The sequence below is a fragment of the Talpa europaea genome (assembly GCF_964194135.1).
Source record: "Talpa europaea genome assembly, chromosome: 12".
Lineage (NCBI taxonomy): Eukaryota > Metazoa > Chordata > Mammalia > Eulipotyphla > Talpidae > Talpa > Talpa europaea.
Window position 1 is genome coordinate 83240332 of NC_140079.1, and position 18685 is coordinate 83259016.

At 56.0% G+C, this 18685-nt stretch overlaps 1 protein-coding gene across 3 annotated transcripts in view; it reads right to left on the reverse strand.

Moving 5' to 3' along the window:
• Nucleotides 1–18685, reverse strand: part of TNRC18 (trinucleotide repeat containing 18) — a gene marked incomplete at its 3' end in the record, with an annotated part of 79350 nt that overhangs the window by 51713 nt on the left and 8952 nt on the right. For 2 of the 3 annotated variants that reach the window (XM_084249354.1, XM_084249355.1), the window contains exons 2-3: nt 5507–5632; nt 3032–4720 (exon numbers count right to left, since the gene is read on the reverse strand). In XM_084249354.1, the coding sequence (XP_084105480.1) occupies nt 3032–4720; nt 5507–5632 (1815 nt within the window). Of the gene's footprint in view, nt 1–3031; nt 4721–5488; nt 5633–7744; nt 7901–18685 lie in introns of all 3 variants that reach the window. The other variant, XM_084249353.1, reaches the window with a different exon arrangement.

Consider the following 18685-nt stretch of genomic DNA (forward strand, 5'->3'; position numbering starts at 1 on the left):
AGGTCAAGTGACTGCAAGGGTCAGAACTCCAATTTGAACCCTATAACAAACAAGCTGATGGTTCACTGCCCAAAGGAAGAGGCAGGAAAACGGGAGCACACTGGGAAACCTGGGTCCATGACCATGCCCTGGGCTGAGGGCAACCCTAACTCCAGCATTTGGGAAAACCACCACTTCTTATGGGATTTTTTCAAAGAACCCAGGTTTCTACTCTTCAACTGTCAGCTGCAACAGAGAAAGGGAGCTTCAGCTCACTCCCTAATGTCCCATTCCAAACCTGTCACGTCCTCCTGGCACTAACACACCTTCTCTCTCAAATACACAACACATACACACGCACACCCTCTCACACACTCACAAATTCTCACTCATTCACCACACCATGTCACATGAGCATTCTTCCAGGGAAAGGACCCTAAGATCTTTTGCCTTCCAGAGGGGTCTACTGTCTCAAATCTCTGCCCGAGCAACAGGGTTTGTCCACCATAAGCCAGTCACCTCCAAGCAAGGGCTGCTGCCTACTACTTCCATCCAGACTACAGTAGGCCTTGTGCCAGCCCCCCAGGGCAGTGGACAGACTTTCCTAGCCAGGGGGACTCAGTCATTCAACAAACATTCCCTAAGCATCACTTCTCTGACTCACCCAGACTGGATGAAGAGCCTCTGTAGCCACAGTGGAAGCACAGTGGGACAGTCCTGTCCCTTGCTGGGCTCAGCTGGGAGAGCAGGCCTGAGACAGTGATTCTAGGAAGCAGCTGTGACAGAACACAGCAGTGGGTGCACACTGTGGACCCAGGATGAAGCCCAAGAGTCAGCTTGGGTGAGCACAGGAGGTAAGACCAAGGAGGGATAGAGGCCCAGGAGACATGTACCCGAGATGCCTCTGTAGCCTGATGGAGGAAAGCCAGGGAGGTGCAGGGAAGGGGGCTGTGTGGGGACCAGAGATGTGGGCCAAGCCGGAACTCACAGCTGTAAGTGTGAGAAGCAAGCTGGGGGCTGCGGACACACTGGGAGGGTCGGGGAAGACACCAAGGCTCACGGGTGAGACGTCACAAGAGCAAGGGGCCCCTGGCCAGTCTTCCAGGCCCTGCCCACAGCCCACCAGCCTCACACCATGTACAGTAGACCCACCCAAGCAGTCAGGGACAGCGTCAGGGCCCAGCTGCAGGCAGGACACTGACTCAACAGTGAGTTCTCTCTTCTGTGCAGACCAGGTCCAGAAAAATGCCACAAATTTCAACTTTCCACAATCCCAGGAAGGAGACCAACAGCAAAATATGCAGAGACAAAGGGAAATGCATTCAATCAACCAAGTTCTGGAAAATTACTCAATCACACTAGTAATTTTTAAAAATGCACCATCCTTCCCCACCGAACTGAGTCACAGACTTATATTTAAATACTATTAGAACACAATTCTGAGGAATCTAAAATGAAAAGGGGACTTCCCGGTGGTGCAAGGGGTGCACTATGAAGCTATCCGCAGCCACTGCAGCACAAGGTCGATCCCCGGTCAGGGAGGTGGCCCACATGGCAAAGCAGACCTCGCCTGTCTCACCTGCCACCCCCCTCAGCAGTGTATTTCAGTCAGTCTGCCTGTTCTGATCCCCACTATCTCTGGTGAATCCTCTCATCCCCTGCACCTCTGGCCTGTACCCCAGTTCTTGTATGCATAAATATTTTTTTAAAATAAAAATAAAATGAAATGAAAAGGATGCATATGTTGCAAAGAGAAATGTAATACCTGTAACTAACTACCTAAAAAAAATCACCGAGGCTCAAAACGCTGAGACCACTAAGAACAGCAAGACTCACGTTTCTAGCACAATCCAGCATTTGCTCATATATGGGATACCTGCTACGCTCCAAGCCCACATCAGACATGGGAACAGTGAGCAGGTAAGGCAGATTACCTCCCTCAGAATTACAGGCTTGAAAGGAGTCTATTCCTGGAAACCTATTCTTAGAAAATGACTCAAAATATCACGGAGAAATAAGGGACCAGGAAAAAGAATAACTATAAGAAAGTGAAAATCAAAATCAACAAACAACTATGAACCAGAGACACTCTATGGGGGGGTGGGGGGCGCAGAGGGGAGGGATTGGGGTCAAAATAAGGGGGTCGCAATTGTATGGGGAATATAAAAAGAAAAAAAATAAAGAAAAAAATGAAATAAAATATGGATGTAAGAGGAAAAATATATATATATCACGGAGGCACAATGCACAAGAATATTGAACTCAGAGTCCCAAACACGAAAACACGGAGAAGGAAACTAAAATGCCCATAAGGAGACCGGTTCACTGAACTACGGTGCGCTCTCTCCACCGAATAGGAAAGGTGTTTTAAAAATTAACTTCGTGGGGCCTCCCCGGTGGCGCAGCGGTTGAGCGCTGGGTTGCAAAGCTGCCTGCGACCTCTGCGGCGCCGGTTCGATCCCCGGCTGCTCCCCGGCCACCAGAGGAGGGTCCCACATGGCGCGCAGACCTCTCCTGCCGCCCGCTGCTCCCCTCAGCAGTGTACCTCGGTCCTTCTGCCTGCTCTGCTCCCCGCTCTGGCTCTGGTGAATTCTCACACCCTCCCGCGCTTCTGACTGTACCCAGTGCATGTATAAACAAACAAATAAATAAATAAATAAAACATGCCTCTATTAAAAAAAAAAAATTAACTTCGTAAAGTTTGCAATAGTGAGAGACAGCGAGCCACACTGCCACGTGGAGAAAACACAGGGGCCTGGGTGCCGACGTGTGCTAGGTACGTTCAGGTAGAAGCAAATCGCTGAGGGAAATGAGCTCAGGGAAAGATAGCAAAGTGTTCTTTCAGAGTGCTGGAAAATACAATGGTCCTTTTTCCCCTTTTCTGCCTTTTCTGCATTTTTCTATGTGCATAATGGAACAACTAAATAACAGCCTCAACCCACGAGTGAGATAAAGGGCAAACCGTACCAGGAAGGAGGGAGCCAGGGTGCAAGGAGGCAGGTGGAGGGGTAGGCAGGAGGGAGGGAAGCGAGGGGCAGGATGTGGGACCCACCTTTGACGGTGCTCAGGGACAGGGAGCGCTCCTGGTCTGCCAGCCCAGGCCCCAGCCGGCCATTGCCACCACTGTCCTTCTGCCGGGCCACGGCCACCGCAATGCCCACAGGCGGGTGCCGCACCTCTGCCTCACCCTGGGCACCAGAACCCTCGCGTCCAAAGGTCTTGGCGCTCTCAGGCCTCTCAGGGTCCCGCTTCAGTTGCCGGCCCCCGCCTGCTGCTGGGCCTGCAGGGTGTGGGAGCCGGGCCTGGGCCCGAGGGGCACTGGTGGTGCTGGGGACAGGCTCCGGTTTCATGGTGCCCAGGCCTCCAAAGGGGCTCTTCTTGCCACAGCCACCGGGACGCACGGCCACAGCCTCCCGGGTGAAGCTACCACTGTACTTGATGAGGCTCTGCATGGCCGAGGCCTCCCCAGGCCCGTGGGCCGCAGGGTGTATGTCTGCTCCGGGTCGGGCGCAGGCAGCCGAGGCTCGGGGCACAGCCCCCCCGGGGTCCAGGTAGGCCTTTTTGGAGACCGCGGCTGCCTCCTCCTCCGCACGGCTGGCGTGGTGGTGCTGGGCGGCCAGCACGGCCATCTGCGTGGTGGCGAAGTTGCCCAGCTCAAAAGGTTTCCACTTGTGTTCAGGGCCGGGCCGCCCGGGCTCCAGGCCGAAGAGCTTGGCGGACTGCTGGGAGCTGGCGGCCGGCCCGCGGGGCGCGCGCTCGCACGGCCTGGGCTCCACCTCGGGCTTGAGCAGCTCTTTGGTGGGGAGGTAGGCCCGGGGGTCCGGGGAGGCGCGCGCCGCCCTTGCCGGCGGGGCCTCGGCGGGCTGCGGCCTTTTGAGCGAGCGGATCACCGAGTTCTTCTCGCGGAGCCCCTCGGGCCGGTCGGGGGGTGGCCGCGGGGACCCAGGGGGCGCCTGCAGGACGCCGGGCCTGCCCGCCTCGCGCTCCCGGGCGCGCGCATCTCGGGCCTGCGATGCGATCTGGATGGGCCCCGGGCGCTCGTCGAAGGCCTCCACGGAAGGCACAAAGGTGGGCGCCACCACGCGGTGCTCCCGCCCCGGCTCCCGGCCCGCCGCGGGGAAGATGGTGTAGACGCCGGCCGGCTGCGGGGCGGCGAAAGCCCCGGCCGAGGCGGCGGGCAGCGCGGGCGGCCCCTTGCCCGGGGGCAGCGGCGGCAGCGGCGAGGGGCAGGGGCACGGCCCGGGCAGCAGGGCCTCCGCGCGCCGCAGCCGCGCGCTCTCCTCCTGGCGCGCCACCTCCTTGAGGCCGCGGCCCGGCTCGGCGGGGCCCGGCTCGGGGGCGCCGCCGCCGTTGCAGAGGTTCAGGGCCGGCGTCTGCAGGGGGGTTTTGCCCTTGGACTCTGTGCTGGGCATGCCCGGGGCCCGCAGGGGCCCCGCGTCCGCCAGAAACGGCGACAGGCGGTCGGCCAGGCGCGGGGGCCCGCGGTCCTGGCGGCCCTCCGCGCGGGCCTCCTGGGTGAGGTCCACCACTCCCCGCGGGCCCGCCGCCTCTTCCCGGGCCCGAGGGTCCTTCTTGCCGAACAGGGGGGGCGGCTCCCCGCCGCGGCCTGCCCGCTCCTTGGCCGGGCCTTCCCGCGATGAGCTTTTGGGCGGGGCGCCTGAGGAGTGGCCGCCTGGAGTCCTGGAGGGCGCGTGGGAGTGCAGGGCGCCCGGGCCCCCCGGAGCGGGCAGGTAGAAGCCGTCTGTGGAGAAGAAAGCGCGCGGCTGAGCGATGCCACCGCGCCAGGCCCAGGGCAGGAGGGCAGCCCTAAAGTGCACCTGCAACCCCAGGGTGAGGACCGTGGGGCACAATGCATCCCTGGGGAAGGCAAGCTCTGGATCTGGATAGAACTGAATCTGAAACTCACTTGGGGGGCCTCCCTAGTGGAGCAGGGTTAAAGTCTCAGGCTAGCAAGCGATCACCAGCCACTGCGGCAGGAGTTCGATCCTCTGCCAGGGAGCTGACCCACATGGCACAGCAGACTGTCTCCCCTGCTGCTCCCTGTCTCCCCAACTGCTCCCTTCAAGCAGTATGTTTTAGTGGATCTCCCTGTTCTGCTTCCCACTCTGTCTCTGGTGAATCCGCTCACCCCCCACCTCTGGCCTGCACCCCAGTTCTTGTATGCATAAATAAAAACAAAATAAATCTTTAAAAAAAAAATTCAGTTAACCACCTACTAATCTTTCTAAGCCTCAGTTTCCTTATCTGTTAGAGGGGAAGAGGCCAAGTTTGTTTTAAGAGCTTCCCAGAGGACCTAACAGGCCCATGAAGGAGAGCAGGGTAAAAGGAACAGGAGACTAGATGATGCTTGGGCCCAGTCGGCCTGTTGGGACTCTTAGGGGCCGGGGGCACATAAAGAATCTTGGCCAGGGGTCTTGAAAAACAGATCTATGGGCTGCCTGAAATACTGAGGTAGTACTAGGGGTGCCAGAGAAGCCCCTCTAGAGGTACCCCCACCCCCAGTCTCCTCCCCCTCCCCTCTCCTGACCTTTCTGGGTATCGAAAATGCTGGGCTGGCCCAGCTGGCTGAGGAGGGGGCTCCCGCTGCTGGGGGACTCCAGGTGGTTCAGGTGGAGGTAGGATGGGTACAACCCGCTGGGCAGGTGGGAAAAGCCTAGAAGAGAAAAAAGAAAAGTCAGGCTGGACCACCTGCCTCCTACAATGAGCTCCCTTCCAACCATTTCTTTTCCTGGGAAATCAAGAATTTTGGCTATCAGCCACCTGGTCCAGGGCGCACCAGGTAAGCATGCCCTCCAGGGTGAGCATGCCTCTTCCAACCCTGGCACTTCAGGCCTCCCTCCCTCCAGTCCTAAGCCGCCACCAGGGGCTTGGGTTCACACATCCCACAGCAAGGACGGATCAGAATGGACCCACGATGGAAGGTGATGATGACCATGACAATGAGGCCATTGAACGATCCACTGCTTTGGCTTTGTTCTGATTTTAAGGTTTAAAAAAAAAAAAGTGAGGGGGGGAAATACTCTAAATATCCCCATTTTACAGATGAGAAGACTCAGGTCAGAAAGGACCATTCAAGGGACACAACAGAGAAGCCTCTGGAGCAGGCTTCTTCACCAGGATTCCTAGGCACAGAGCAGGAGCCGAGAAGTTCCTTCCCGCCTGTGAGGCCCCGGGCAGGTCACGCCTCTTCCCCAAACCTCGATGCACCCAGCACTTCCAACTGTCAGGTATCCCAGGTGGATGCTGCCAGAATGAAATTCCTTCTCCTGAGAGCCCCTCCCAGCTCCCCAAAAGCGCCCCCCCCCCACAGTGATGCCCAGAATCAGGGCCTTGCAGGGGCACAGAAAATAAAGAAAACCAGACAGCTGGAAAGACACATGGGGCACGGAAGCCTAAGAGCCATCCGCCAGGGCCGAGGCAGGCTCTGGGAGACTAGGGGAGGGTCCTGACACTCTGGCTGGCCTGCAGGTCCTCTAGGACCTCAGGCCCATTGACAATCCCTGAGGGACTCGGTCCCCCCCATGCCACCAGTCACCCCGACATGGATCCATGCCTTTTCTCACCGGGCCACCTGATAATGAGATGAGCAACAATCACAAAACAGTAAAGGCCAGGTGACAGCACACTGCCCCACTCAGGCACTGAAACAACGCATGGCGTCGGGTCCCTTCTACTTCTCATCTATAAAATGGGCATAACAGCCCCTGCCCCACACTGTTCTGAGCATGCAAGGACGCAGCGCCTGCTGACGCAGTGAGCACCTGTATGTTTGCTATCGCTACCCCTACTCACTATCCCTACTGTCACCGACCTGGGCAGCCTCTGCTCTTCCAGGCCTCAGTCCTGCCTGGCTGACTAAAGTGAGAGGCTCAGACAGGACCCCACTGGCACAGGCTTGCCCACCACTCCAGGTCAGCAAAGACCCCAGACCCTCACCTGACAGAGGCAAGACCACCCGCTCTGTGCAGACACACGTAATTTGGGATGATGGCGGAACAGGAAGGGGGTGACAACAGACTGAGGACAGCCCTCAGCCTATGGTGATGCTCCCAGGACCCCAACCTCACAGAGTCCGGGAGCATCTCAGGACACCCAGGAAGCAGCAGGAAGGAGTCGGCACCCAGCTTCCAAATCACAGTCAGGGGTGGGAGGCAAGCACAGAGTCCCCCAGGCCCACCCCTTCCAGTTTCCAGAGGGAAAACTGAGGCTCCAGGGAGGTCCTGGATTTGCTCAGGGCTGGCCAGACCCCAGACCCCTACATTCATGGGCATCACTACAGAACCATGACAACAAGGCCCAGGGCCCCTGGCCCCAATGTCCCCACAATTAGTCAGGAGCCGGCTGTGCACCAGGGAGATGGCATCAAGCAGAACAAACCGGGCCCTGCAGTCAGAGCTCACGCTGGGGGGAAAAGGATGCTTCTTAAACAAACACAGATAAACTCATTGTCACAAGCAGAGGCGGAATAGGGCAGGGGGAGGGAGTGTCTGAGTGGGGCCCTGAGGATGAACAGGAGACAGCCGGCGGGGTGGGGTGGGGTGAGGGGATTTAAGCAGAGGGGCAGCGCGTGCAAAGCCCTGCATGGGCAAGAGGAAGCTCGGCATGTGAGGAAGGCAGCTGAGGAATGGCAGGGAGGTCGGATGACCAGGGTCAGGCCTCAGGGCCATGTCAAGGAGGAGCGACCAAGGACGTGAGGGGGAAGGGGCAGGCTTGAGAAATGCTGGGGAGAGCGCCCTTGGCCCCACCCACCTGGCACGCTCCTTACCTTCATGGGCATGGGCGGCCCATAGCTGCACCATGGGCAGGTTGCTGGGGGTGGGGGAGCGGAAGGAGAGGTCAGAGGGCAGGGGCACCGGGCTCCCATGGGACGACGCTGAGGGAGCCATCCCGCTGGCCACAAAGCTGCCCAAGAAGGCCTCGCCTGCAGAGAGAAGGGGGGGCTGTCAGGCAGCCACCAGGCCACTGCTGCCCAGCGCACCATCCCAAGACCTCCGAGTGGCCTCAGCCCCGGCCTGGATCCACTCAACCACTCCCAGGGCTTAAGACAGCTGCAAAACCCCAGGGGAACGGCCACAGGGAGCCCACCACAGCAGACCCTCACTCCCTGACATCTGGTACACCAGCCCCACTGCTCGGCCAACCCCACCTGCAGATGGGAGCTCAGGCGGGGGGAGGCACAGAGTGAGGATCACGAGCTGAAACCCAGCCCTCAAACCAGGGAGGGCACCCATGAGCCGGAAAACGACCTCCCTGAGCAGCCCTGGACAGGCCCAGCCCTGTCCCATGTAACGCACAAGGAAACCGAGGCTGACACGGGGCTGAGCCCACAGCCAGGGAACAGCAACTCAGAATGCACAGCCAGCAGCCTCTCCCGGACCCGCAATGAATTAGCAAGTGATTGGTGCATGAACAAGAACAGAAAGCATGGACGCTGACAGGGTTCAAGGAACCCCTACCTAGGCGGAGAAGCGGGGGGTCATCCCTCCAGAGAGCAGAACTCCCATCCGGGGTTCTCAGAGGGGGGTGTGGTGGTGGCACAATGGAGTGGGGCCCAGGCGGAAACCTCACCAACCCTGCCGTGCCTCATTTGGCCAGGACGTCACTGCCACCAGCCTGGGGCACTGCCCTCAAGATCCATACACTCCCACCCTCCTGGGAAAGAGGGTGCCAATCCTGGGCAAGATTCCCTTATTTGGCCTCAGTTTGCTCATCAGCGAAATGGGAATGACAGTGCCTCCCTTGAGAACTGCAGGGAAGCGAAACATGCTTGTTTAACAGTAAGGTTAATAACAAATAGCAGCAGCACTGGTTCATCAAAGCCTTCCACGCACCAAGCTGTCTGCATGTGATTTCCAATCATCCCACAACGCCCCTAGGAGCAGACAGAGGCCGACAGACAGAACTGAGCACAGGTCACCAAGCACCCCAAGGAGCAGCTTGGCCAGCCCGAGCTAAGGGCCCCAGGTAACCATCTCCAAGTCCCTGTGAGAGGCACTGTTTACAACAGCCCACAGGAGTTAAATGACTGCAGGGCGCACAGGTGGTGTGGGCCGCGCAGGCACCCCATGACCTGGTCCAGTCCACAGCGGGCTCAGACCCCTCCAACCCAACCCCCAGGCCCCCATCAGCCCAGCATGTAGGGCCACATATCACAGGTGCTCACTCGCCACCTCCCAGGGCCACAGGATCCCAACACATCTACCCAGCGCACTCTGGGATATGCTCCGGTAAACTGAGGCCAGGAGGGGCAGGGCCTCCACCTTGGTGCCCAGAGTGGAGTCAGCAGAAGGCAGAACGATGAGAGGCCACCTCCTAGCCACATGCGCCATCACAACCATTCTGTATCCAGCTCCCCACACTCCAGCCCCCCCAGCCGCCTCACCGGACTCCAGTGCCAAGCCCTGGGGACCCAGGGCCATGGTGGTCATCCAGTCCACCCATGTGGCCCCGGCCGGGGCAGCAGGGCCTCTGGGCCCCGCCAGGCCCTTGGCTTCCTCCTTGGCGGGCGGGTGGAAGGCTCCGGAAGCCGGCAGCCAGAGATTTGCGCAAGGGCTTACATCAGCCACCAGCTCTTCCTGCCTCGGGCCGCGCGGAAGCCCAGCGGCCCAGGCCTGCCCCTGCCCGGGCTTGTGAAACCCGCCCAGCCATACCCCGGCCTGGCGGGCGTTGGGGCCCGGATGCCACCAACGGCTCCCACCCCACCCGCCACCCCACCCACCACCGGGGCTCAACGGTACCCAGACTCCCTCCCCCCACCTTGCTGGAGGGGCCTGGCCCCCTGTAAGACCCAAGCTTGTAAAATGGACACACCATCCCATCGACCTGCACAAATATTCACTGCCCCCCACCCCTCACAAATTATACCCCCTGAAGCAGTCAAGCAACAGAGCTCAGATACAAATTCAATAAACTTCCAATCACTGGCCATCGCTGGCCCCCCGACGCCTGCCTCCCCTCCCACCTGGCCCCCAACACCAGCCCCTAACCTTCTGGAGTCCTCCTGGCTCACTCCCACCTAGGGGCAGGTACCCTCCAGGCCTAAGCAGCCCAGCCACTATCTCAGCCTGTGACAGTCCGCCCCACCATCAGCCTTCCCCCCCCTGGAGATGGGGACCCCAGCACCTAGGACGCGCGTCAACGTTGGGCTGACTGGCTACCGAGCATGACTCCTAACCCTCACGGAGGAAGCAGAGTCATCAGCATCAGGAGAGAAGGTAAGCACAGCCCCAGAGGAAGCCACTTGCCACCCCAAGCTGTCCTGCCTGGTGGAGTGAGGACACGCAGCTGGCCCCAACCCCAAGTCTCCACACTGCCCTCTGAACCCATCAGTGTACCTGGTGCTTTTCTTAGTATCTAGGTAAGCACCCCACTCCTGTTCCTCACACCCAGCCCTGGGGACCCCTGGGTGGCCACATCAAGAAGGAAACAGGCCCTTAGGGCTCAGGGGAGCAATGACAGTCAAGGCCAGAGCCCACCGGTTTCTACAGACGCTGATGGAAATCCTCCACCAAGGGGGTGTCCCGCCTTCCCAGCCCAGAATGGGGGTAGCCCCCCCACCCTGATCCCAGTCCCCCCCCCCCCGGTGAGCAGAGACCTCACGCCACCTGCTCACCCATGTAAGTATCTTGACACCTTGGAAGCTAAAACCAATGCACATTGAAACCTAAAAAACAGGTGTGAACCAAAATCAGACACTATCACTCACACTAGTCACAGTCACAGCAGACGCTCACCATCTGGGCACAGGGCACCCCGGGTGTTGTGGGTGCTTAACGGCCTCGCCCTGAGCTTGGTACTTCCTGGGATCTTCTCACCAGCCTTTCGCGTGACACAGAGAAGACAACCGTCAGGGCCAGGTCACAGCACTGGGCAGGGGGCAGGGGGCGCCCCACAGCCCAGCGATCGGCCCCACACCCCACTACGGGGACAGTCCCGGGAGGGCAGCAGGACACATGCAGGAGCGTCCCGTTGCCCTGCCAGCCGACACGAGGGCCGAGAAGACGGGCCTCACCCGCCGCCTGCCCCGGGCCCAACACGGTGGGCCCACCGTGCCCCCCGCCACCTGAAGCTACTGAGCCCTTGAAATGTGGCCGGTGTGACTGAGGACCCACATCTTTTATTAAATTTTAATTAATTTAAATTTAATTTAGCTACAGCCTGGGCTGAAGGATCGTCCTGGTGATAAAATGGAGCAGAGGCAGGGACAGAGGTCCCCGGCAGGCCACGCACGCCGGGGCTCCGGAGCCCACCGGCTCCTGGCTTCGGGCAGTCTTCATTTCCCCAGGCCGCGCGAGCCAGACAATATAGTAACAGCCACTCCTCCGGCTTGCGCACAGATCGAGTTCACATTTGTAAAATGCTTTCGCAAAGTGCCACGCCGTGTCAGCTATTATTGTTATTCTTGTTATTTATAGTCACAAAACCTGGGGTCAGAAAAGCTGAGCAACTGCCTGAGTTCCATTTGTCTTTCCTTAAAATAAAAATTTAATCTTGAAACTAGAAAGCTAGTTGTTTGACCACTATGAATGCACCAAGTACTACCTACCGGATGGTATATTTACAAATGCTTAATCGCATGCAACGTGAATTTCACCAATTTTTTAAAAAACACCAGGAAGTTCTGCTACCAGGTCCCCCATTCAGTTTTCTGGGCTGGCACCTTCCCATCCTGGCTCATCCCCCACCCCAGCCCTGGCAGCCAGGCTTATTACCCCCACCTTATAGATTTAAAATTTGAGGTTCAGAGATTGCCCGGGTTACTGGCCCCACCAGCACATCCACACCAAGCCCTGGGCTCGGGAACCCCACCGTGTAGGCCCTTCACTCCAGTCCGGCCCACCTCTCTCAACCCCTATGGAGGGAGGCTCTCATTCAGGGCCTGACACGCAGAGGTGCTGGGAAAATGGTTTCCCTTTCTCTGGTGCCAGTGCCTGATGAGAAGGAAGGACACCCAGGAGGCATGGAGGCCAAACTATGGGGCAGGGTGCCCCCGCCACTGCATGGGGGAAGGGTATATAAGCAACAGGGAATAGACATGAACATCCCACCCCCGAACCGAAGGCGGCCATCTGTGCCCTCCTGCACTGAGCTACCAGGCCAGCCCCTCCCCTAGCTGGGACCCACCAACATCTCACATACGCCATGGACATGCCAGTTCCTCCAACCCACATACGCCATGGACATGCCAGGCACAGACACAGCAGAGACGTGAGTTAGGGATGCAGGCCAGCCTGTTCTCAGCCATTGTCACCCACACTTAAGCTTGAGTTTGGCCTCAGTGAGCTCAAAATATTGGCTGGGTTCCTCCTGGGTGCCTGCCTGCTACTGGGTCCAAGGATATCTCCCTTTTCCACCCAAACCTAGAAAACCCTGGTCTGAGTTAATCTTACTGCCACCAGACTGCACTCCTGCTCCAGAGTCCATCATGGCTCCCAGCAACCCACCCTACATCCTAAATGGATACATAAAGGCAGGAAGGGGCAGTGCTGGCGTTCACATCCAGCAGATGCAGAGACCCCAAGATACCCCCCTTACCAAACCACGCATCCCAGCCCCACATTGATGTTCCCTGGCTTGGCTGGGCCGAACCCCTCGCTCGCCTGCCTCTGAGATCTCTCCTTATGGCTGCCCCTGGTCCAGCAGATCTGTGTGTCCCCACACACAATGCTCACCCAAATTTGCTGCCCATCAGAGGTGGTAAAGATGCTAGAGGCGGGCCATCAAGCGGCAATGGGTTCTGCCTTTGCCTTCTCCATCCCCAGGCCTTCAACCATGACCCCAGAAAAGAAGGTGGCACCCATCCATGAGGGTACACACAAAGGGTCTGGAGTCTAATCCATACCTGCTGGGGCCACTGCCCACTCCTCAGTCAGCAATCAGAAAGGGGGTTTTTTGTTCTTTTTTGGGTGGGAGTCGAGCAAATCCTAAAACAGAGGAGCCCCTCCAGGATAGGTTCTGCCTAGGGCCCCTTTCACAACTCTTAGCCCCAAGCACAGAGCCCAACCCAGGCTGAGAGGTGCAGCAGTGGAATCTCCCCTAGCTAAAGGATGAGCCCCTAAAGTTCTCTGTGGTGGGAGCAGAGAGGGAATTTAATGAGATCCAGGTGCGTACAAAGGTTTGGTAAATAATAAAGGACTTAGAGGACTTTATCACTGCAAAAGAGCGGGGCTGAAATCAGCAACTGGAATAAAAAAACAGGCTGCTGCACCACAGGGCCTTTGCACTGTCAGTTCCTCCTAATATAGCACACGATCTGTATACTCTCTTCAGTCACTCCCTATTCACACAGCTCACTAGCTTATTGGACAGTCCCTAACCACCCCACCTACACACCCTTTCCTGAATTATTTTTCTCCAAAGTACTTATCACCGTTTATCATACTCTATACATATTAGTTCCTTCTTTATTGCAGTTCCTCCTTTAATGTCCCTCTCCACCCAGCAGAACAGAAGTCGGCAACCTTTTTCTTGAAAGGGCAAGATGATAAATACTTTAGGCATGGCAGGCCTATTGCCCCTGCCACAGACACAAACAACCACAGGGTTTGGTTCCAGTAAGACTTTATTTACAAAAGGTGGGCCAGGTTTGGCCACCGTTTGCAGATCCAATGCCCCTCAAGCGGCACCTAATAAGTGCTGATATTTATGGTAGGGAGTTGGGCAAGCTCGGGATGAGCCAAGGGCTAAGGGAAAGAGGACAGGGACTTTTGCAGGGGCCCAGTTTCCAACCACCGTCTCCCCAACCCCTCTCAACTCAGGGAGGGGAGAGCCTTGTCCTTTTTAAAAATGAGGATGGCCTCTCTGGTGGCACAAGGGGTAAAGACACAACCTAGGAAGCTATCCACAGCCACTGCAGCACCAGTTCGATCCCCGGGCAGGGAGCAACCCACATGGCGCAGCAGACCTCTCCTGTCTCGCCCACTGCTCCCCTCAGCAGTGTATTTCAGTCAATCTGCCTGTTCTGTTCCCTACTCTGTCTCTGGTGAATCCTCTCACCACCCCCACATCTCTGGCCTGTACCCCAGTTCTTGTACACATAAATAAATAAATCTTTAAAAATAAATAAATAAAAATGAGGAAACTGAGACACTGGCTCCAAAGTCACTCAGCCACACCACCCCTGGCTAGACACTAGAGCCTCCTCCGCTGGTATTTCCACTCCCAAAGATGCCTCCTGAGTCCTAATCCCTAAGAGAACAAATATATTTCCCTTTCTATTTCAGAAAGTCCTGGCCTCACAAAAGTACTGCACCCCAAAGACTATCAGAGCATCGCCTCAACATGATCAAATCAGGGTTATCACCCAGAAAAGAGTCAGTCCAGCCCAGAGCACCAACATGTGACTTGGGCGTTTCTATGACAGCAGCTGAAAATAGTGCAAGGACCCTCAGGATAGACTGACCTTCATTCTCCCACAGATGCTGAGATTTCTATAACCTCTAAGCCTGTGAATGGGTTAACAAAGCCCTTGCTGGATAAAGAGCCTTATCATTCAGTAAAATAATTCACAAACAACTGTAAATGGCCAAATTCAGTAAAAAGTTCAATGTCCTTAGTATTACAAAGAAGTATTAAAACCGGATGACGTCATTTTCTTCTCTTCAATCAGCAAATTTTGGGCTTGGTTCGGGGAGGGGAGGAAGCACAGCGGAGGGGGATGTCCACAGAGACAATTCACCCCAGGCTTATCAGGAACCCAAAAGGGAGCTCGCTGCAGTCAAATCTGACCTATAGATCCACTGCGATCCCCCAAAAACCCCAGCAACGTGTGTGCACCAAGGGCTGCCCAGGAGTTCCACAGAAATTGAAAGCAGACTCTCAAAGAGATATCTGCACGCCCATGTTCACAGCCGCGTTATTCACAATGGCTGAAAGGTAGAAACAGCCCAAATGTCCATCATCGGATGAATGGAAAAACAAGATGCAGTCTCTGTGCATACAATGGAATTTACTCAGCTTCCATGGGAAGGAAATTCTGGCCCGAGCTCCCAGCGGATGAACCCTGAGGGCATTAATCTGAATGAAATAGACCCCCACTTAGAAGAAGCCACCAAAGCAGTCAATTCACAGGCAGAATGGTGGGTGCCAGGGGCTGGGGGAGGCACAATGGGGAGTTAGTATTTCTCCGGGACAGAGTTTCAGTTTGGAAAGATGAATATATCCTGCACGGTCACACAACGCAAATGGACTTAATGCCACTGAACTGGATGGTGAAACAGTTAAGATGGTGAATTTGATGTGATGTGGCTTTGCCACGGCTTTTTTTTAAGTTGCAGAGAAACACAAAGGGTTAAGCACAGCCACAGCAACCTTGAAGATGAAGAGGGGGCGGGGGGGGGGGGGGGGGGAAGAGGAGGACTTATGCCACCAAATACCAAAAGGCACACACACTGGAGCACCAGGAAGGTGCCCTACGGGTCAGGATGGCCCAGAAACGGGGCCACAAGCACGCAGGGTGCAAAAGGACAACCAGCTGCAAATGCTGCCGTAAGCGGCCATGGGGGAGGCAGGACGCGAGCCCCACCCAGCTCCATACCATACATAGGTCAGTTGCAGGCAGATATACCCTGCAGTGGATATACCACTGTGGATATACCCAGGAAAGGCAAAACAAGAAAGATTCTAGAAGACAGTGAAAAATACCTTCATGGGGCCTCCCAGGTGGCCCAAGGGGTTAAGATGCAACCTATGAAGCTGCAGCACGAGTTTGATCCCCATTCAGCCAGGGAACAACCCACATGGTGCAGCAGACCCCTCCTGTCTCACCTGCTGCTCCCCTCAGCAGTGTCCTTCGGTCAGTCTGCCTGTTCTGTTCCCCACTCTGTCTCTGGTGAATCCTCTCTCTCTCACACACACACACACACACACACACACACATCTCTGGCCTGTACCCCAGCTCTTGTATGCATAAATAAATAAATCTTTAAAAAAGAAAAAAGAAAAATACCTTCGTGAGCTGAGAGCAAGCAAAGGTTTCTTACAGGCCATGTAAAAAACCCTAACTATAAAGATAAGACATCTACTTAGTTACATTAAAACAAGGAATTTCTATGACTCCAACAACACCGAATGGAGAAAGAAAAGGCAAGCCAGCCACTGCATAGAAAATGGTCTGTGCAGTGTGTCACCAGGGAAGAGCTTCTATCCAGAATATATAAAGAGCACCTCCAAACCAGGAAGGAAAAGGCAACTCAGTGTTGAAGGGGGCAAGAGACTTGGCAGGAGGGTAGCAAATAAGGATGTCCAAGTGACAGGGAACTCAGCCTCTGCCACTACAGTGGCAAGGCAATTGGAATTAAAACTGCTCCAACTCATCAGTATGGATAAAACATCCAAAAGAAAGCTGGACATTATTAATACACAACTGGAGGAGAGTAAATCAGTACTTGGCAGACTCTACCAACCTCTCTGACCCAGAGGTGCCCTCCAAGGTGCCCCCAGAGGCAGGTGTCTCCATCCAAGGGCAGGCCCAGAAAAGCAAATCACAAGATGGTGTTCAAAATCCTACCGCTGGGCCTCCCTTGAGCAGTTGAGTGCTGGGCTGCAAAGCTGCCCGCAGCCTCTGCAGCGCCAGTTCGATCCCAGGCCGCCAGCAAGGGGCCCACATGGCACAACAGACCTCTCCTGCCACGCCCGCTGCTCCCCTCAGCAGTGTATTTCGTCAGTCTGCCTGTTCTGCTCCCCGCTCTGGCTTTGGTGAATTCTCTCACCCTCCCGCGCTTCTGACTGTACCCAGTGCTTGTATAAATCTTTAAAAAAAATGAAAATCCTACCACTAGTAAGAGTCCAAGATGGAAAACAACCAAATGTCCATCCACAGCTGGAGAGAGAAACTGATGTTATCACACCAACACCATTCCCTTCCGCAAGAACTACAGCCACAGCAATGCCAGGAGAAGACCTCAGCCCTCACACACAGGAGCACACGCCTTCATGCCATGTATATGGAATCTTGCTGGTTTCTAAGTCAAGACAGGGGTGACTGGGGACAGGAAGGGAAGGAGATCTCTGGGCTTCTTTGTTGAGCAGCTTTGATGGTCACACTGGCAAATTCAATTGAACTGTGTATGCATGATCTCAGCTCATGTCTGTGGGGCTCTTAAACCACAATAAAAAATATCCTTTATAAGAGGTCAGTGGGGACCTCCCTGGTGGCGCAAGGGGTTAAGTCTCAGCACAATGAGGCTATCGGCCGCCACTGCAGCATGAGTTCCATCCCTGGCCGGCCAGGGAGCTGCTGGCCAGGTCTGGCACAACAGACCTCTCCTGTCTCACCTGCTGCTCCCCTCAGCAGTGTGTTTCAGTAGCTCTGCCTGTTCTGTTTCCCACTCTGTCTCTGGTGAATCCTCTCACCTCCTGCACTGCTGGCCTACACCCCAGTTCGTCTATTCATAAGTAAAAATAAATCTTTTAAAAAGGCCAGTGGGGCTGGGAGGGGGCCAATCCGAACGCCAGCACATATTACATTCTGAGTCATTTTCATAGATCTCTCTCATTGACAAAATTTGCAAACAAACACAAACAGATAAATAAAAACAAACCAAGAAAGGAAACAGCAAGGGAAAGGAAAATTCCCGCCAACACCTCACCTTTCCCCAAACCCTGGTTTTCTTGTAATTAGCTCAAGTCTTGTTCCTAGATCTCTCACTTCCCAGCTGTGTGGCCTTGGGGATGTAACCCAACCTCTCTGTGCCTAAAGTAAACGAAGGCAACAAAAAGGAAAAAAAGTTTTCAGTGTGACCTGGTCTGTACCTTCTGCTTCCAGGCACTCTGTTCTCAGGGAGGAAGATGCCCCAAGACAGACAAGCAAAGCTGAGAGACAGACAGAAGAATGGGGTGGTAAGCAGGGGGCTTACCCTGCACGTTCCTGGGGCTGGCTGGGGCTGGGGCTGGGCCCAAGGACCTGTGGCTGCTGCCACCTTCTTGGAGCTCTCATGGGTGTGCCAAAGAGGCAGTTGAATGTCTCGGGTAGAAGAAGCTCCCCAAAGTCAAGAGCTCAGGATCTACAGGAGCCACCAAGCTAGAACCACCAGGCTTTACCCCACCCTATCAGGAGGGGAGGGGTCCAGCAGGCCAGGGGGCTGGCCTCCCTCAGGCCAGGCCCAGCCACAACACCCCATCCTGCCCCCTCTGCACAAAGCTTTGTTCCACCAGCTCCTGCGTATCTCGCCTAAAAGCAACCAAAGCAACCTCCAGCCTCCCTCACCTCCTGCTACAAGCCAACCCTGAGGCCTCCCCCCAGGGGATTAGATCCCAACCAACATCTTTTAGCATCCCAGAGTCTCCCGCTCCTCCTCAGCAGGGGTCAAGGCTCTCCTAAAGGGTAATCTGGATTTAACACCTGTCCCTCCCCTATTCTTGAACAGTGGCCTCCTGCAGGCTTGGGACTTTGCCTGGCCCCAACTCCAAGTCCAGCCCACAAAATAGGTGCTCAAATCCCAATAGGCAGTTGAAGAGGTCAAGGCCTCAGCCTTGCCAATGACATGCAAATGAATCCACCCCAGCCTGGCCCCAGGCCTCCAGACGTCCACAATTCTAAAGCAATTACAGAGGATTTCCCACAGGTTTTCCTTTTCCCTAACAGAGGTCAGGGCCTAGAGGAAGCAGAGGTAAAGCCAGAGGACCTTTCCAGGAACTGGGGGACTGGAGGGATGGGGAATAAGGGGGGAAGGGTTCGAGAATGGAGGGGGGGGTGGCTAGGCTTCAG